At 34.1% G+C, this 20735-nt stretch overlaps 1 protein-coding gene across 1 annotated transcript; it reads left to right on the forward strand.

Annotated features, from left to right (window-relative positions):
* Positions 1 to 12406: 12406 nt before the first annotated feature.
* LOC138312452 (ubiquitin carboxyl-terminal hydrolase 14-like) lies at positions 12407 to 20500 on the forward strand. Its single transcript, XM_069253322.1, has 10 exons — positions 12407 to 12452; positions 16662 to 16807; positions 17091 to 17123; positions 17362 to 17466; positions 17822 to 17925; positions 18137 to 18195; positions 18785 to 18915; positions 19375 to 19443; positions 19917 to 20070; positions 20397 to 20500. The coding sequence occupies exons 1-10, from the start codon at positions 12437 to 12439 to the stop codon at positions 20468 to 20470; spliced, it is 891 nt and encodes a 296-aa protein (XP_069109423.1). The 5' UTR covers positions 12407 to 12436; the 3' UTR covers positions 20471 to 20500.
* The last annotated feature ends 235 nt before the right edge of the window (positions 20501 to 20735 follow it).

Raw genomic sequence — 20735 nt, forward strand, 5'->3', positions numbered from 1 at the left:
CAAAGGAGGCAAATGGGAAGGTCTGAGGATTATTGAATTCTGTACTGTAGTTGAGGAGGGGAGGGAGGGAGGGGTAAAAATTGGGTGTAGATTGGTTTAAAGATGGAATGAAAGGAAGATTGATTTCTGAGTCACCAGGCTTATGAAAAATTTAAAAAAGGGGTTAGGCAGTTTTTAATTGGAACAGGTTTATTATTTCAGATTGTTTAGCCATACCTTTGCTGATATTCATTATGAATTAAAACATTTGATGGTTGAATGGACAGGATTTGATTAGCATGTAAGTAATGATATTTTCTCTGGTGATGAATTACAAAAGGGGACCAAAATCGAAGATGAAACCTTTGATTTTCTAAAAATTGTAATGCACTGTTGGATTTTTCACAACAGTGTGTGCTAAATTAGCCAATTCAAATTAAGGGTTATTTGGTATTTGACAGTAGGATTATTGTATGGGATGCTCGATTTTTACAACAAAAAACATCTAATCTCATTCAAACCCTCGAGATTAACATCTAGCCTCTCTTCTAAATCATAAGGACTAAGACCAGTCCATGTATTTGAAATCACAGGGGTGTAATTATAGTTAAAATAAATAAAGGTAGGCGGGTAATATGAGGTGAAAACAAATTATATAGCAGGTAATACTATATAGACTATCTCACCTGTTACTCAAACTCCACCTAGAACCTATCTCATCTGTACCTCAAACTCACCAAATAATCTACCACCTGTACCTCAAACTCACATATCGACTATACTCAACATTTCCACAAACTCACATAGTATCTCACTTGTACCTTCAAACTCATAGATTAACGTTCACCTGTACCTGAAACTCACATAACATCTCACCTGTACCTCAAACTCACATAGACTATCTCACCTGTACCTCAAAACACACTCACTCAAACTTCTCATGTGTACCTCAACCTCAAACTCACATACCTGAACTCACATCTTATCACACCTGTAAGTTACCTCAAACACATGTTTGGGAGGCTGTGTGGTGTTCAAGATGCGAATTATACTCAAATATATACCACACCTATTTTTACTGCCAACCCGGTTGACAGCTATTAGTCCAAACAAAAGCATATACAAATTAAGTTTAAACATAAAAATACTGAAAATGCACCTGTAGCTATAGCCTTACTTTTAAAAATGATTGAATTAAAACCGACATGGCTTCACATAACTTGTTATAAACACTAAATAAAGTGCTTATAGAAACTACTTATTACAGGTGGTCATTAATATTGAAGACAAGGTCCTTTCATATCATTTATCATTATCTCCTGTATATTACACTTGACTTTTCGAGTTATTCATGTTTACATTCTGTTCTACAGCCTCCCTTTTATACAGAAATGTAATGGTCATATACAAACTGATGTATGTAAACTTTTTTACAAGGTAAATGTTTACCTAAAGTTAAGGAACATCTGACGGCTTTCAATCAAGTTACATCTATTTGTAATCAATCTTCCATTTATTCCCCACCCGAACTTTTTGTGTTTCCTAAATGATATCCTGAAAGATGAATGTCTTTTTTAAAGTCTTACAATACCCTTACTAGGCCATGGTTGGCTTTGGGGCTTTAAAAGTGAACGTCATCTTATTGTATGTGCTGCATTCTTATCACATTTTCTTTTACTTCACAAATGAAAAATTAAGACTGAAACATTTACGTTCGAAATGATATTTTTAGGGATCTGGATTTAAAATCACAGTTTTACCCGTGAAAAAAACATTTAGGTACTTTCTCTAAATCAAAGACTCAGACCAGTGATTGTATAAACATTTTAGTGGTTAATGACGTTAATAATTAAATTTATGTGGTACATCAGGAATATGGATCATGACGCTTAGGTGACCTTCTTCGGGATTATATGTTCGATACAAATATTGATGGCTCCAAAAGGCTGTGTCGGAATCATTTTCCGGTGTTTTAATGAGTAGCCATTAAAAACTGGATAATACCTCAGGCATTAACCTCGTTTCTCCTTTGGATTCATTGGCAGGGGACACATGGCCAGTTTTCATTGATTAATGGTTTAATAAAAAAAAAAAAAAAAAAAATAAAAAAAAAAAAAAAAAAAAAAAAAAAAAATCCACAGGTTTATTAGTGTACTGTTATAGTAAATTCTACAATAGGAATAACAGTGTACCACAACACTGACAAATAAATAGGAATCTTATGGTTTGGTTTGATGTATTACAATAGTGAAACAAAGAAATATACTAAAATAAAATACCCAATATACCCTGGCCCTCAAGATGAATTATTTTGACAGGACATAAGAGCCAAATATAGTAATGACTTTACTATAATATATGTAACTGACCCTATTCCATTTCATTGGTAGGGGCCATTACTATTCTTTTTAGTTACATTTAAGTGATCAATTACATTATGAAACAAATGGTTATAAGGAAACTTTGATAGGCCTCCACAGACCGTTACAAGCAGCTAAGATGGGACGGTTTTTATACGTTTTATTCTTCTTTGTTTATTAAATGTGATTGTGTAAATTAGCATTAATAGCCCAAGTTTTATTGTTGCTATTGGACAGGGTATATACAAACATGCTTGAAATCCCAGGATGTTGAAATGTGAGTTAGTGTGTGAAATTTGGGCTGTTTGACTTTATCCTTACACCTTATCACCGACTCTATTGCTCGGTTATCAGCGTTATTAACACCTCACCATCATGGCAAATTGGCCATCTGCTGTGTCATAGTGGTCCTCCCTGTTTACCACTCAGATAAACATGTCCCAATCTGACCGGACTTAGTGCTAGGGGTTTAACGAACAAAGACTGCCTTGGTGATTATATGTACGAGATTACAAGTGTCCTTTAGCAGAGGTTATGGGGGTCAGTACATATATCAGGATAATATACCAATAACACAACCTATTTCATTATATTACCTTTATACATTGACCAATGTTGTTTACACACCAATCGTCACCCACTTCATTACCACCGTCATTTTCTTGTAACCTGACTCTTTTATGAGCCTGGGGGGACTTCGGTCCCTAGGCTGAGATATAATGATACAGCAGGAACATTTTCATTCTAACTTACCTTTGTTGTGGGGGTCGCTCCACCTTATTCAATGTAAATTTAACACAAGGAAAGTAAAGTGGTCAATGATGGAATTAGGGGGTGATAAACTTGTGAAATTATCTCAATATAAAACAAGGGAGATTAATTCAAAAACCATGTGGACAATAATGTTGATAAACAGGGTGAGATAATGTGATAAACAGGGGAGAGAAATTAATGATAACTCAATTTAAGAGGATTTGGATATGAAATTTAACCAAGTAAGAGATTTCAAATAAGCTTTTTACTGGCATTGCAGAAAGGGGGGGTATGTCAAATTATCTGATTTTACAAATTATTACTAAAACCCATTTTGATCATCAGAATATTTATACATGTATTCACGTTCAATCTACATAATAATACACTTAGAACTTTAAATACTGGATTGAAATCATTCTGTAGCACACCTGAATATCAACTATGTAACATAAGTAAAATTGCTCCCAGCGTAAATTTATACATATCTGATATAATGATGGATCTTTAGCCAAAATCTCAGTTGTCCTCTGGCAAAGATAGTAATACAACCTGTGCACATGTAGGTCTTGGATTAACACTCTATTATTCTAGCCCACTTTAGAATACACACGCACACAAAATGATGGCAGGTCTTTAATTTTTCATTTATTTTTGTCTGGACATCTCTGCATTCGCCTCTCATTTTCTAACAGTTCTCCAGTTGAAATTACACCATTGTTTGAATTATTCAATCTAATAGTAAACTTTAAATGGACAACCAGTAATCTTAAAGGTTTACTGTGTAACAACAAAATAATTACAATTGCTCAGAAAATATGTCAAGAAGCACGGTTTGTAAATTATTAAAATTATTTCTAATATAAATTACCATCTGGATATCTTATGTTGTCTGTTTTGTTTAAGTATTAAATGATGATAAATTGATTGTAATTGAGTGTCTGGGTACTAAACCTTAGCACCTTGGTACACAATTAAAGCAAAATATAAAATTGTTCATATAGAAGTATTGGTCTAATTTAAGTGTGTATTTTGTGAATAATTTATTGAAGAGATTGTTGACATATTGTTAGGATTCAATACTAATTGTTTTGATTTATGTTGATTTGGATTATCTCGTCATTGGATCTTTATAGGCTGCACTATGAATCTAAATTTCTGTTAATTTCACAAATACTTAAGGCCTACATTAATCAAAACCATTTTTAACATTAGAAAATTCAGCGTGATTGAGACATATAAGGCATTTCGATTATGGTTTTTATACCGGTACTTAATAAACCAATATTTTGTAAAACAATTAATAAACTCACCTTCTTAATTTTCTTATGATAAATCTTGCAAATCTGATTCAGCACGATTCAAGTCAGACAATACATAATGGTGATTGGAATTATACACAAAAATGTCAAAAGCCACTGCCGAACACAAAAATTTAACGACTGCGCGAGTAGTACCACAGGTAAACGAGTGGGAAACATATACCGGCACCGTAAACAAAACGAAACAGGCGTGTTGTGATCAGGGAACAAAGCCTCAGATATGCAAACAGTGATAACAGATACGACGGGACTCACCTGGCAGGTAAAAAGTCTACGCAGTCTACTATCACCGACTGTTTAAAGGGACTGGACCTCTACCATGACTAAATCAATAAGTAACCACCCAGGCCCACTGCAAGCCTTGTCAGATAACCTGTCAGCTTTAAATAATTGGATTTTATATAACCACACCCCGTTGTTTGGGCTCCATTTTTCTATTTAATAATTAAAAAATGGCTGTTATGGGAACTATTCAGGAAAAATTAATCATTTTCATTGACACACATAAAACTTGTCCTGTTTTTGTGTAGAAGAAAAGATATTCAGTGCAAATGGGGAGAGAGAGAGAGATTATTAGTTAAAAGCATTGTTAAATGTATCCCCCCAATATTCCCTAGCTGTAACCACAAGTCAAAATATTTATCGTTTATTGCATAGTAAAATTGCTTTCTTTTGAGAGAGAAGAACCTTTTTTTCTCATGCGTTCAACACAACAAATGTAATGTGTAATGATATTTTTGCTGTAAATTAATTTCTGTGGTTAAGAGGTTAAAATACTTGAAATTAATATATTACATTACTTATTTACTTATAATAAAACACACAAACAACGAGCATACACAACAGGCTTAGTACAAGTACTCTATTGTGTGGTGTATTCTGAATATTCTGTTTGGGAAACTTTTAATTATACTTTAGGGAAAAAAATTGAGAAGACCATTTTATTTAGAACCTGGATGCCTTTGAATTGAATGTATTCACTGTGAGGATTATAAATAATCCGCTATAATATAATAGAAGCAATGTTTATATGTAAATGAATTAAAATATTTTTCCAAATAATTAAAGCAGTATTACAGTGTTGTTAAAGACTTTACAGCAGCAAAAAGAAGTGCATATAGTGATGCTTATTTCAACTCTTCACCCTAAAATACACTTAGACTCTTCTAATCAAGACAAGGCCCAGTCCATTAAGTAATTACATGAGGTGAATAATTAGTGTAAAGTTAATAACATGATATCTTTATATTAAAACTAAAAACACAAACTAATATATCTATATAATTTATAATTAGGGCTGAAACGATTAGTCGAATAATCGGAGGCGAGATTAGTTTAATGAAGCTAATTGCTGATAATCGATTCAAGATTTTATTAATCGCTTAATCGTTGAACATGCATAGCCAGTGCATTGTAAGCTGACTAAACATCGTTGACAGATCATGGATTTCTGAGTAAGCCATTGCCGACTGGAGTGTTTCATCTCTTTTTGTACATGTTTTGAACTCCTACAAATGCATATATGATGTGAGTAATAACATTGTTTAATTACGGCTCTGTGGAAAGTTATAAGTCATTATTTCAATGAAAATAGGGGATTGTCATGAGATAGCTGCAAACACGGCTGTTAGCAAATTTTCACTAGCGACGGAATCCATATGTTGTTACGTCCACGAGGCACTTAATCGCCGCCAGGGACGCTCGGGAGCGGAATGGAGCAGTAATCTTGAACATTTAGATTTTACTATTGAATGTGTTTATCATTTAAAAAGAATGTTATTGTTCAGCTTCTAATTGATTCTACGAGTTGTTGAATTTAATTTTGTTTTTTTTGGATCACGGAAATAAAAAAAGTTCATTGACGAAATTTGGTCATGTTGCTCCGTGGCGATCCAGATTTGGTTGATTAGTCGTACGTGTGAAGGTCACGTCAAAAAACAGCGGGTTAGCAGACTTGATTTAAACGATGTACGGAAGACAATACAGGAACGGAATTCAGAGCTTATTGGGATAAAATTACGTTTGTGTTTGTCATTAAATCTATTCTATTTGTTGGTAGGCTTATATTATATAAGGCATGTCCTCTGTCATATTCTACGGTTAGGTGTTATTATTAGTTGATAAACAAAAACATGGCGGACGTTTTCAGTAAGTTCAGTAGTTGAAAAATATAGTTGCCTTCAATTCAAACGATTAATCGATTTAGTAATCGGATTAATCATGTGATCCGTATAATCGTATACAAAAATTACTAATCGTTTCAGCCCTATTTATAATCCTGTTTATGAATTGCTATCTTAATCGGACCATCAGAACCAATTATTAAAAGTTTAGATTTACAAACAGATATTTGATAGTATGTATTGGATATTGCCTATAGATTAAGGTTCTGGTTAGAACGAGAATACATCAGAAAATGGCATGAATAATTTAAAATTAAAGACGAGCGTCATTGTAGGCTCGGAATAAGTCTTAATATAGGGAAAAAGATTAGAAAAGGAGTGCTGAATGTTGGTTTTTGTTTTCAAGTTTACTGGTAAGATCATATTGAATCAAAGATTACAAGTGTAGTGTAGAATATCGTTGATGCAAGAAATTACACGAAAAACCAAAACCAGTATCTGAAGTACTATATAATTACTGTTATTTGCAGCAGAGATGTTTTATCTGAAAAGGATTCTTAAAAATTATCCACACAAGAGTAATAATTGACTACAGACAATTCCATTTAATTTCCTCAGTAACAATTGGTGTAAAGCTTATTAGAATTTCTTAAACAATACTGGTCGTGGGTTAAGAAACATAAGACTTGTACAGTAGGCAGGCTACACTAAGTTTATATAAACGCGAATACTTGTGGTAAGCACACATACAATGTTAGAAAGATTACATATATAGGTATTGCAAATTTTGTAGGAATGAGTAGAAACTATATCTGAGTTTACCATATATATAAAAAGTTAGCTAACTTAATTACTAGCTCATTCAAGATAGCACCATCGGGGGTAAAATTGGGGGGAAGGGAGTGAGGGAGATATATTGTTAGTTATTTTCATTAGGTGGGTTTTATCAGTTTGAAAAAACAAAAACCCTTAAACAAAATAACTAGACGATTATTACTAGCTTTAAATTCATGTGACACACATGGGGGTTAAAATTGGGGATAGGGGAGGGTCGGAGACAATTGTTAAATATTTCATTATTGGACCATGAAAACTGTATGTACTATGTGTTTCATCAGGACCCAAAGCACATAGTAGTTTGTGCTGGTATAACCCCTCCTCTCTTAATTATATAAATCTACTTAATATGATAAGGTATTATTTATCCAATGTAACAGTCCCATCATAAAAAATCTGGCAGAAAAATAAAAAAACTAATTTTTCCTTTATCATCTGCGAAACATTTTCATTTATTTCAGCTGCAGCAGGGCCTCTCAAAAATGTTTGTCTGAGAGGGAGCAATATAATATTGTTTTTAAATAATATCTACACTTAATTTAAATTCAATAAAAGAAAATTCAAAATCCTCACTAACAACTTAGCATCTGCTTTCTTCAGCAAAAGACAAACCTTTGAGGATCCCCATACAAAGTTATTGATGAGATGAAAATTTTATCACATGCAACTACAATTCTATTGATTAAAATTTCTTATAGAACCTACTGGGAGGGAAATTAAAACTGCTTTTGTAAAGTTATTGGATGAATTCTAGATCTTTCTCTAAGTGCTTAATCCTTAAGAAGATTGGAGTTAGCTGTATATATTTAGATGCTCTATAATTAGTTCTCATCTAATCTAGCTAAAATAGCATTGAACAGCTCTTTTTGATTTTAAATGTTTCCTATTGGCTAAGCTCTATAATGATTAACTTATAATTATATTTTAAGATTTTATTATAAAAAATTATTACACATATAAAACTGGTAAGCAAATGACCAGTTGATCCGAGAATTTTCAGGGGCATCCACTTTTTTGAATAGGGAAAACGAGTACAATGTCTTTTTCCTTTAGAAATATACTGGCTGGCGCATATAAACGAAATATTTCCTTATTTGGATCGCGAAATAATGCACATGCAAATTGGGGAAAATTAGTAGCAAAAACTTCTGAAGAAAAAGTGGTCTATATTTAGCCCCTGAATGCCATAATCAAAAGTCACTGGGGCTGAGTATTTAGTTCTATGTCCTCATGGTGAAATGATAGGTGGGGTATGTTGTTTTAGTGTTAACTAAGTCTTACTGTCCTTTCTTTAATATCTATCTTGATATTCTAGACAAGAAAGAGAACATGACATCCCCAATCAGGGCGATGAATTTTGGTTCATTTTTTACTGAAGAAATTGCATGGCAAAAGGAGCTTCAGATATTTCAACAGTATCAAATATGGTGAAACAGCAGGATCAAATTATATTGTTGTCAGGTGATGTTTATTTGTTAACCCTATATTCACCTGCTTTGATCCCCCAAATCAAACAAAGCCACAGTATTATATAATTATCTGTTGGGGTTTGCATTTGAATATATACTGAGGACCACTCACATACATATCGAATTCGGGTTTTTACATCTATTTCTGGTTATATTTGCATTTATAATTTTGCGGAGTATACGACATTTTTTACCATCTCTCATCATTTGTTTTTTCCCAAACTCAGTGTATTTGCATAGGGTTATACATGACCTTCAGGTTATTTGATAAAATATTTGGGAAATCAATTCTCAAGATAAAAATCGAATAATATTATTTCACATTTTGCATATTACATTTTAAACGAAAAATTCGCCGATATATGTTTCATGAGTACTTGGCTGACGCGTTTGACCTAGGGAAAGATCATCATGGGGGTAACAGATTAAACGGGTGTATAGTTGATTTGGCTTGTTATTTTATGCATGAATCTGCAAAGGTCTTCGTACGCCTGTTATGTTACGATTTACAATGCAGCAAGCAGGATGTTGAATCAAGATCACTGTTCAGTACATAATTCAACTGACTCAAACCATCTGGAGATTAAAGCAATTTGCACATTCCAAATATATGATTTATTACATTATAACGTAACAATACTCTATTTTAGTGCGGTTGGAGATAACCAGACTTCGCCCTTACAACAATCGCTCATTTTCATGATAGTCTCGTTCAAGCAGAGTCTTTGTTGACTACGACTGTATGTGCGTATTGTCTAAGCGTTACTCGTTGTTAGGACGGAAATAAAAGCATATGGCAAAGTCGTGGCGTTGCATGACTACGGCAGTGTTGCGTACAGTATAGTAGAGCTGTAGGATGGCAAAAAAGATACTTGCTACGTTTTTATGTTTCATTGCTACTTGAAGATTATGCATTAATTTCTGTAACTGTTATCAAGCTATTCGACCGCCATAGATCAACAATACAGGGAGGAATTCTCAAAAGTACATTTCTAGGTCGAGTGAACGACATGGCTTCATCACTGCGCCACAATTTTCGAAATTTCATATGCACATGTGTTAAAAGCAAACATACAGTTGATCGGCTCTTTGAAGTTTTATCAAGATCCGTTAAGGTTCATGTTTTTGCCAGGCCATAAATGTTCTGTTAATTTGTATATTATTTAGGTTATTTAGAATTGTAGACACAAATCCAATCCTGTTTAGGAGTAATCTACATTGACATTTGTTATCTATCGTTTTAGATGGTTTACTCAAAGATTCACGTGTCAGAATTCCTAAAGGTAGTGAACAAGGAATGCTATTATTAATGAGCGATGATATTTTTGTTTTATTAAACAATTAAAATATCGGATCTTACAACCTTACGGCGAAAATTAATATGCTTGTGGTTCGTTTTAAGTGTAAATTATTTACGTATTTATCATGTATCACGATTAAACGATATTCTCTATTTGCCTATTCACAGCCAGGTGTCGTGGGGAGTTGTCAACACGGAAGATGTTTTTTGGGGTCATCTGACGGCCTGTATTCGATGTCTCCTGTTGCTATGTTTTTTTATCCTCTGGAAAAAATTGACCTCTAGGCACAAGATGAAGCAGGGGTCATTCTGTTACGTTGTATAATCTATTACCCCTACACAAACCATGGGTAGGTGACTTCTATTATTTTCATATAATTTTTGTGATATCATCACATTGTTTTTGTAGTACCAAGACTTTGAGTTGGTCGGGTTTTATTCAGACAACTAGATCTAGATTAAAACTAAATACAAGAACAACATTTGGCATTAATATGTTGATGACACAATAATCCAATTTAAGTTAGTATGATGAACTTCTTGATTAACTTGAAGTATCAATAATAAATTCAGTTTGTACATGTGTAGCTGGATTGGAATGGGTCGATGACATTATTGACCAGGTAAACTCAGTGGTAGTAGAGCATTCAGCTAGTGTTCGGGAGTGGTTCCGGGTTCGAATACTGTTCTGCTGCTACGATTTTCTCCTCTCCTGTTACATATGTTTCAATATACAGCAAATAAATTCATAAGATGTCAAGTATTTTTTGTACCGGTACCAAAAAATCTCCAGTACAAAAATTCTACGGCACGGAAATTTCTACTGTATTCAATTCTAGAATGGTGTCTGATGATTAGATGTTGGAAGAGTTGCCATCCACACTTCCTTGTCTGATTTAATCCAATGCTACAGAGTGAATCAAGGGAGTTAATGAGGGCACAGCCCTTCATGTCCGCAGGGCACACAAATGCGAAGCACTTCTAAGGTAAAACATACATGAGAATATAAGATAAAAACTCCAATCTTCAAAATCTAATCCTACATAAATGACAGCTTCAGTTTGCAATCGCCAATTTTTTTACCCTATGTATTCCAGTCCTGAATGTGATGCTTTGAAGTAAGCTTAATAATTTATTCAAGCAGTTCAAACGCTCTTACGATCCGACGAAGTAATCTTCATCCAGACAAGAAGCATAGCGTTCAAGTGATTCGGACCAGCTTCACAAAATAATCAACTTAACCAAAAACAGATATAAAATCTGCTACGGGAAATAAAATTTCTTTCTGTTCTCAAATGTGGTTTGGGGCAAGGATAAATGTGTGAATATATGAATAAAAAAGATAAACAGAAAATTCAGCTCCGTAATTTCCTATAAATTGCACTTTTTAACATCGCATAAATTAGATGGTTTCTGTAACAGCTAGCTGTGCCCTTTAAGGCCTTGCCTTTAGTCATATTAGTTATACAATGTTCCATTCTATTTATTTTTGTATCATTATATAAATCAAGAATTGGAGTGTGATCAAAATACAATGCATTCTTTATTTAATCTCATTATAACAAGTCAATTGTCATGCATGTAATAATATCACTATATTTGTTTATTGAAAGAATATTCTAAGATCGAGTCTACTGCCATCGCAACGGAAAATTACGTTTACATCAGGGCCTTACAAACATTCAACATTTATCCGGAATATCTACATGACACATACACGTGTAAGCTGACTTAAAGTGCTAAGCTGCCGAACATCAAACACAGACTGCCCACAACAGGTGAAATGATGAGAAAGTTTTCTATAAGTTTACTCAAAACATGCTCAATAATTCCAACATGAGAAGGTATCAAATGAAATTTGAATGTGGTAAAACATATGACATAACTATAAAACTTACAATCAACACCGAATATCTGACGTATACACTGTTGTGACTAAATCCAATCCAAAACTTTGTTAAACACGCCCCACTTTAAAGTCAATGGCAGGGTGCCCGTTTCTTCTGGAAGGAGCTAAAATATTCACGTGCGGTGATAATATCTAGTGACAAAAGAAACTCAAAATAAGGTGAAACATAACTCAAAATTTGTATGAGAATATCCTTGTTTTAGAAACATGAATAACAAACACTATTAATGAATGTATCTATTTATTTTTAATTTGAAATATATACTGTTTACTGCGGAACAGTATCTAATTGAAACGCATGCGCACGGCCCGTACAGACGATAACTTCCTGTCGAAAAAAGCAGCAGAGGTTCTAAACGAGAAGACTGAAAAGTTTGGTTGAAAATGCCAACTTACAAAGGTTTATTTATATCAGCTTAAGATTTAAGATACATCTTGGAATCATATGTTACTTATTCAATTATCTTAGAAAATTCATTCACAAAAAATATTGTCATGTCAACATTTGTGAAGTTTGTTTTTCATAATCTACATGTAGATTTAATAACAGTATAATAATATGTAGGCAAAAGCATAAGAAGAGCGGCAGCGAAATGTAGATTATACATCATTTAGTCTATATTTTTCCTATGAAAATACAATAAAACAGGATTGCAATTTTCGATAGTTAGAAAGTATCACAAAAAATAGCAATATTACGTCTTCAATCTTGTTTTTATATGCCCGTGGCTATACATGTGTGTCTAAGGTTAGTGTAGGTGCCGTGCACTTGAGTAAACATTATACACAGTACATATTGGACAACTAATTATTGCGTTGTATCTTGTACATGTGTAAATTAAAAAACTACTATACAGCTATTTAAAAGCGTTATAATGATAACACATTTACGCTAGTACAGAAAGAAATTTCAATTCTGTAGTGCTGATAAAGAGAAGGTAATACATCGGCTGCTACATGGAGGCGCGAGAATTTTCCTGCGGGACACAATTTCATAGTCCAAGGGGTTTGGCAGTGTAATGAATTAGTTGCTCTAAGGGTGTTCTGGATTATGTAGATGATTCGCTTACCGAGGCCTTCGGCAGCGCAGAGAAGCTGCGCTCTATGAATTTAGGCAAAATCCTCAGTAATGAGAGCAGATATATGTAAATGATTATAACATTCATTTATTTTTATATGGTCTATATTTTTCTACGAGATTAAACAATAAAATATTTCTATGACATGCACATACTTTCGATTATTAGAAAAGAATTCAAAATCATGTCTACTCTCAATCTTGTTTTTATCAATCTGTGCCGAATCTGTCATCTTTGGCGGTCAGGTTTTGTGACGTCACTTGTTAGAGCTGCAACCTGCCACGGTGCCTGTGCCGTGCGCAGGTTTTGGACGTCATGCTGAACTTTTGAGGGGGATATAATTAATACATACATAGTATATATTGGACAACTTCATTTTATGTGTTGTTCTTGTATATGTGTAAATTAAAACTACTTACAATAATTTTAAATCGGTATACTGATAAACACTAAATTAGTCTGTTAAAGAAATTTCAATCTCGTCGTGCTGATAACGAAGAATTAAATACATGGCTGCCTACATGGAGGCGCGAGACTTTTTCCGCGGGACACAATTTCAAAGTCCAAGGGGTACTGGAGTGTATTGGAATCTATATGCTCACACACGTGTTATGGTTAGTAGAGCTTCGCTCTACGCGGCTCTTCACGGCAGCGCAGAGAGCTGCGCTCTTATGGAATTTAAGGCAGATCCTCAGGACAGAGCGCAGCTACATGTAAAAGATGTATTACATCATAATTTTATATTGTCTATATTTTTCTACGTGATTACAATTAAAATATTTCACTGACATGCACATACTATCGATTGTTAGAAAGAATTCAAATAATGTCTACTTCAATCTTGTTTTTATCAGATGCAGGTGCTAAACATATCAAAAATACGCGCGAATCTGTGCAGTCATCTTTGGCGTCTGGTTTTGTGACGTCACTGCTGACTTCAGATCTTGGAGAGAAAAACTTGGCAACATGCCATGCTATCGAAAATACGTGCGAATCTGTGCCTGTCATCTTTGCGGTGCAATTTTTATGTGACGTCACTGCTGACAGTTATTAGCCGCTAGACGTCATTTAGAACATTACAATCGTCTCAATCTCGTACATCTTCAATGTATTCGTTGTATGCTTGTATCTGTTTATTTGGTAAATTTAAAACTACTGGTTTACAATATTTGTAAATTCATGTAGTGTATTCTGATACACACAATTAGTCTAGTAAAGAACAATTTTCACAACTGCTCGTGCGTGATGATAACGAGGGGGGTAAATTAAAAACGAATGGTCATGACTTACTACACTGAGAGGCGCAGAGGACTTTTCCTCGCGGGACTCAAATGTTCTCAAAGTCCACTGGACGACAGGTAGGTATGGAATGGGGTATTGGGAATATATATGCTCACTCACGTGTTATGGTTAGTACTGTAGGAAGCTTGTCGCTTCAGAACGTCCGGCCCATTACTGATACGGCCAGCGCAGAGAGAGCTGCGGACTCTTATGAAGACATTCTACAAAGGGGCCTTAATCCTCAGGATAGAGCGCAGAGCTAGACATGTATTAAAGATTGTATAACATCATATAATTTTTTATTGTCTATTTTTTTCTACGGACATTGAAAGCAATTTATAAATATTTTCCAACACGATATTATCATGCCACATGACGTTTACACCACGTGCAATTGTTTAAGAAGAATTGTTCAAGAATTAATGTCTAACTTCAGATCTGTTGTTTCTATCAGACCCTATGATGCATGGGTGCTATTCAATAAATTTCGACAATAGCGAATAAGAGTGCCGTCATCCCTTTTCGTTTTGGAGTTGGGTTTTGGTACGCACACCATTCACGAGCTTAGTCACATGAGACTGGTCGCAATCTTCGTAGAGTAGAACAATTAAGTATCAATCATAGACACACATAGGCTATCCGAAATTACTCGCAAAGGTTCGAATCGCTGGTTGATACGTAACGTCTTTGGCGGCTACCAAGATGTTTGTGTGGCCATAGTCAAGTGGCTGTCAACGAACGTGCACATGCCGGTGCGATTGAGAAGCATACACTAGAATATAATTGGACAGAACTTTCATTTAAATATGTGTTTGGTCTTGTATATGATGTAAAATAAAACTACTTAGCAATGATAATTTTGCAATATAAATCGTGTATACTAAGATAACACCAAATTAGAGTAATAAGTTTAGTTATAATGCTAAAATTTCCCAAATAGTGCTTCGTCGTGCTGCTAGCTGGGCCTTAGAATAACGAGAAATTATGTATACATGGCATGCCTCAACTTGGACGGGGCTGCGAAGGTACATTTTTAACCGCGTAAAGGTACAACAATTTCAAAGTCCAAGGTAGGCGTACTGAAGTAGTATTGGGACATATATATCAACATGCACACACACGTGTTTATTGGTATCAGTAGAGCTTGATCGCCTCTCGCGGCCTTTCGGCCAGCGCCAGGAGAGCTGAGCTCTTACTACATCATTCTTTCAATAATTAGATTGGAATTTTAGCTGATCGGATATTTGATTCCATATAGTTCTTGAAATCCTAGATAATATCCATATGTTGTGTTTAAATAGTTTGACTCTCTTTTGTCGAACTTCGCATTTCAAATTTCATTTAATTATTGAGTTTTAGCTGAATAAATGGGCTCGACGCAATTACACGAATCCATCAAATTCTACACAAATCCAACCAAACCTCAATTATTAATTATCCAATTAATAGAATAAAGTACGTAACATTTTGGTGATAAAATTGTGGAAGATTTGTGTCATACTGCAGGAACATGACTGTTTAGCATCAATTGATTTTTTTTTTGTAATTGTTTTATTTTTGAAGAAATTCATTTATTTAAGAAATAAATCTTTATTTTGTTGTGGTTATGAGGGTATAGAGATAATGGAGCATGTGTAAATTATGTAACCCTAGCGAAGCTGCAGGTTGTGGGACATTTTTAGATGTAAAAGAGATAATATTAATCAATTGTGATTATTCTGTATAAGTACCATATAATAAGTTCATACTTTTATAGACAGATGCTTCATGATAAGCTAGCAGCTTAATTTTAATATACCCAATGGGTCTAATATGGAGTAGTTGCTGTTTGGTTTCAAAGTAATATTAGTTAGAAAAGTTTCTCTCACATGTTTACATATATGATATTGTTTTAACCAAGTTCAGATCTAGACTTATCAGAGGCCTTTTTAGCTAATTTTTAATTTGAAATAATTTCCATTTAGAATAGGGCCCAGTACTATGGTTCCAAATGACCCTAGAGAACCCCTTCATATAGTGCACATTAATCAATATTACATGTACCAGGTAATATTGACACAACTGCAAAATAGCTCTACCATCAATAACTCCACCTTCTATTGGTGTGTTGCCCTCCCTTACAAAAAAATCAACAGATAACTTGAATATCTGAACTTGGAACATTCATATTGTATTTTATAATCAGTATCAGAAATGCTTTCTTTTTTCTTTTAAATGAAAGTTAAACTGAATATGTTTGATCCTTTCAGTCAATGTAAAGTGGGGGAAGGAGAAGTTTAGTGATGTGGACTGTAACACAGACGAGCTGCCCATCGTCCTCAAGGCTCAACTGTTTGCTCTGTCGGGTGTCCAGCCAGAGAGACAGAAAGTTATGATGAAGGGAGCTGTATTAAAGGTGAGTTCAAAGGTCATATAATGTTTAAAATACAAATCGCATTAGTCAACTTATCTGTCTAATGTTTCAAGCATATAATGATTATCAGATCTCTCATATAACATCTTCACATTCATTTCAAAGGGTATAGGCTAGGGTACAGTTTGAAAGTAAGATCCTTGAGAATGTTTCTTGGAGATAGATGGGGTATATTGATAAAGTTTTATGTTTTGTTGGTACAACTGTTGAGTTTTAATTATCCAGTAGACTGCTGTAAAATATTTCCAATATTTTTTTTTTACAGGATGATGATTGGGGAAAGGTGAAACTGAAGGATGTAAGTAAACATGCCTACAATATCTAGCTATATAGGTACAGTCCATTGTTACAAATCAATACTGTATTGATATTCAATGCTTTTAATAAAAAATGATGAAAATGATAAGTACTAAATCACATTGAGAGATGAATGCTTTGGGATGCAGATATTTTGAAACTTTTAACTTTTGTTCCATATTAATGGAAGAAAGTTAAAACTTTAAGTATTTAGAATCTCACCCTGACATTGTTATCAGGGAGCCACACTTCTGATGATGGGGACAGCGGAGGCTTTACCCCAGGAGCCAGTAGAGAAGACAGTATTTATGGAGGATATGAGCGAGGAACAGCTAGCTACAGCAGTAAGTTTTCTCCCTTTACACCAATATCTGTTAACATGGATTTTGGAATAACATGTTTTTCTGTTACAATGAAATAACATATTTACAATTCCTACCAAAGTCAATGGAGGGGATTGTGTAATTAGTAATTAATATAACTTAGTATGAGCAATATTAAATTCACTGATCAGTCTAAATATAAATAATACAGAAAATACAATTTGTCAAAAATTAAAGTAGTGTTAGGTCAGTATTTATCTATCAGTGTTGATACAAGATAATTTTTGGATCAATCTTGGACCAGATTCTTAATTCATTGAGATGTTATGCTTTTTTTTTTGTCTGTGATATATGTCATTTTGTTGAATTTTCACAGTTGGAGATCCCAAGTGGTTTGACCAATCTAGGAAACACCTGTTATATGAACGCTACAATCCAATGTCTACGATCCATTCCAGAACTCACAGACGCCCTCAAAAAGTATAAATTTTCTTTTCAATTATTTTTATTCATTTTTGCTATCATGCAAATGAATTTTTAACAATGATAATGCATATTATGTAAGCTTATAGAGAGAGTTGAATTTATAAAAAATTGTTTTTGAAGACCTATTGTCTTTTTCTGCAAAAGTTCAGCCATTTTTTGTGCGGAATTATGCCTGTTGTACATCATATTTAACATTTCTTTATAGGTACAAAGGGGACATAACTATGGGTGGAGCCATTTCTCCTGCTGACTCCATTACTGCAGGTAATCCTGATAAAAATGTTAATTCCAGAATATATGATTTTTCTCGGTCTTTAATGTAGGATTCTTATCCCATTAATCACTGCCTTGTAATAAAAACCTTTCTTATTGACTGTGTTGATATGTTCTCATCATTCTGAAATACTTGACCTACATTTCATATCCAGGATGGATTTTGATATCATTTAAAATGCTTTTCATTTAACATTTTATTTTGTAACCAGAATTTCACTTATTTGTTCTGTTAAAAACAGACCTTGATGTATATATAGACAATGGCATTGCATTGTTTTGTGTTCAGAAAAGGTAAATCTGAGATTTGTTATATAACACATATCAATTCCAAAGGTAGTCTGAATTATTCTGCCTTTTTATCAAAATGTTGGCCTTGAGCTGATCAACTTCAGAAATTGTGTTTATAAATTTGATTGACTGACAAAATACAAGTTGAATAGGAAAAGGTCTATACAGATCTGTCTTTGATGTACCTAAGTCTACACAATAGAAATCTAGATTTAAAGAGAAAGAAGTCTAGATTTAAACATATTAGAAATAGTCCAAACTGACAGATATTGAATTTATATTATTATAGCCATGAGGGATCTGTGTGTTGCTGTTGAAAAGTCAGGATCAGCAATTCCACCAATCATCTTCCTCCAAGTACTCCACATGGCCTACCCTCAGTTTGCTGAAAAGTCGGAACAAGGAGGCTACGCTCAGCAGGTCTGTATTAACTATAAAAAGGTAACAGCTTATTGTCCATTACTGTATTCCAAAGTTACATGTCTGGGAGGAATTTTTAGGTTTATCACTGATTTAGAAGTGGTTACAAAATCACTTTGATGTACAAAACAAAGGCTTAGTGTTGACTGAGATAGATTAAGTGCACGTGTTGAAAAACTACATGTGCATAGTAATAATATATTATTGAATATAAAATCTTCAATGTTAGTTGGAGAACAATCATTTGTAAGGTAAAAACCAATGATATTGTAATTGGGTTATGCCTTATTTAGGGTTTTGGGGGCAAGTTGTGGTGATTAATGGACTGTTCGTGAACGGCAGTTACTGTAGTACCATGTTTTGATCAGGGTTACTGATTACCAAGTTGCATACAGAGGTCTCATATCCAGGTATTATCTTGAACGTCCCTAAACATTGTTTCTTGTTTCTCCATTTTAGGATGCCAATGAATGTTGGACTGAAATAGTCAGGTGCTTACAACAAAAGGTGAAGGTGCCAGCAATTGAGGTAAGATCCTATAAGATGGGGGAAGTATGATTGTATGATTTCTATTGTGTGTACATTTTGTATAGAAAACTGGTAAAGTGATCTTTTAGTTAAAAATCTGATTGACATAATCATAATACCTAAGACTAGTTTTCTCTGAACACATGATAGAAACTCTATAGTGTTAGATAGTGTGCTATTATTCAATTTTAAACTTCATTAAGTTCAGATTAGAGTGTACATTATTGATATATTAATTGTATATTATTTTGATATCATATTTTAACCTTAGATACAGTAATAAAGTAATACAGTTAAAACTCATTATATTGAACTTCACACTTAGATCAAGTATCTCTTTGCTACTGACTATCAAAAGATTTCACTAAGTTTTTGCATAATATTTAGAAAAAAATATGAATGACATTTAAATATATACATTTAATTAATCCATACACAGATATGACAAGGTGAATTCTTTTTAACATCTACAGGGAGCAGCAGGTGGGGCCTCCTCTGGAGCATCGTTTATAGATAAATACATGGGTATAGATTCTGAGGTCACCCTGCAGTGTCAGGAGGCTGAAGATGAACCTTCCACCAAGTCCATAGAGAAGCTCTACCAGCTCAGCTGTTTTATAGAGAAAGGTTTGTTTAATCACACAAATCAGTTCTAGGTATCCCTACGCCAATCATTCATTTCGCTTAAACAAGTTTTTTGGCATATAACCAAATGTATACGGAGAGAAAAACTGCACAGCCAGATTGGTGACCAAACACTAATTGAATGCTCAAACTATTGAGTAATGTGGTCGTAGGAGATCGAACCCATCCAGAACTGTTACAGTACCATAAAAGAAGTCTATACAGTCGGAATGAGACATTTTACCAATTTAGCTGATTCAGTATTCTGTAAAATCTTTATTAACTTTATTCGCCCACTTCACAGCCAATCTTAACTTTTATCTTTTCAGAGGTGAAATATATGCACAGTGGATTGAGAAACGTAAGTAGATGTCATTTAATACATACAGCTACACAAATTTAATGAATAAACCAAACTTTGGATAGGTAATAAGAATGTTTTTCTTCTTAAACCAGTTGTAAAAGTGTGTACACGGAACGGAAAATGTATTTAGATATGTTATTGCTGTTTGATCTCCTGACAAGAATGTTGAAAAACCGCCATCAAAATCGGCCGCGCTGCAGCGTAGTACCGAGATACAGCGCCTCCGATTTGCTGTGATTTGGGGGAATAATGCCGGATGTGACATGCACGAGGACAACGGCAAGTGAGGTGTTTGGTAGTGGGG

The sequence above is a fragment of the Argopecten irradians genome, unplaced genomic scaffold (genome assembly GCF_041381155.1).
Source record: "Argopecten irradians isolate NY unplaced genomic scaffold, Ai_NY scaffold_0324, whole genome shotgun sequence".
NCBI classification, from domain to species: domain Eukaryota; kingdom Metazoa; phylum Mollusca; class Bivalvia; order Pectinida; family Pectinidae; genus Argopecten; species Argopecten irradians.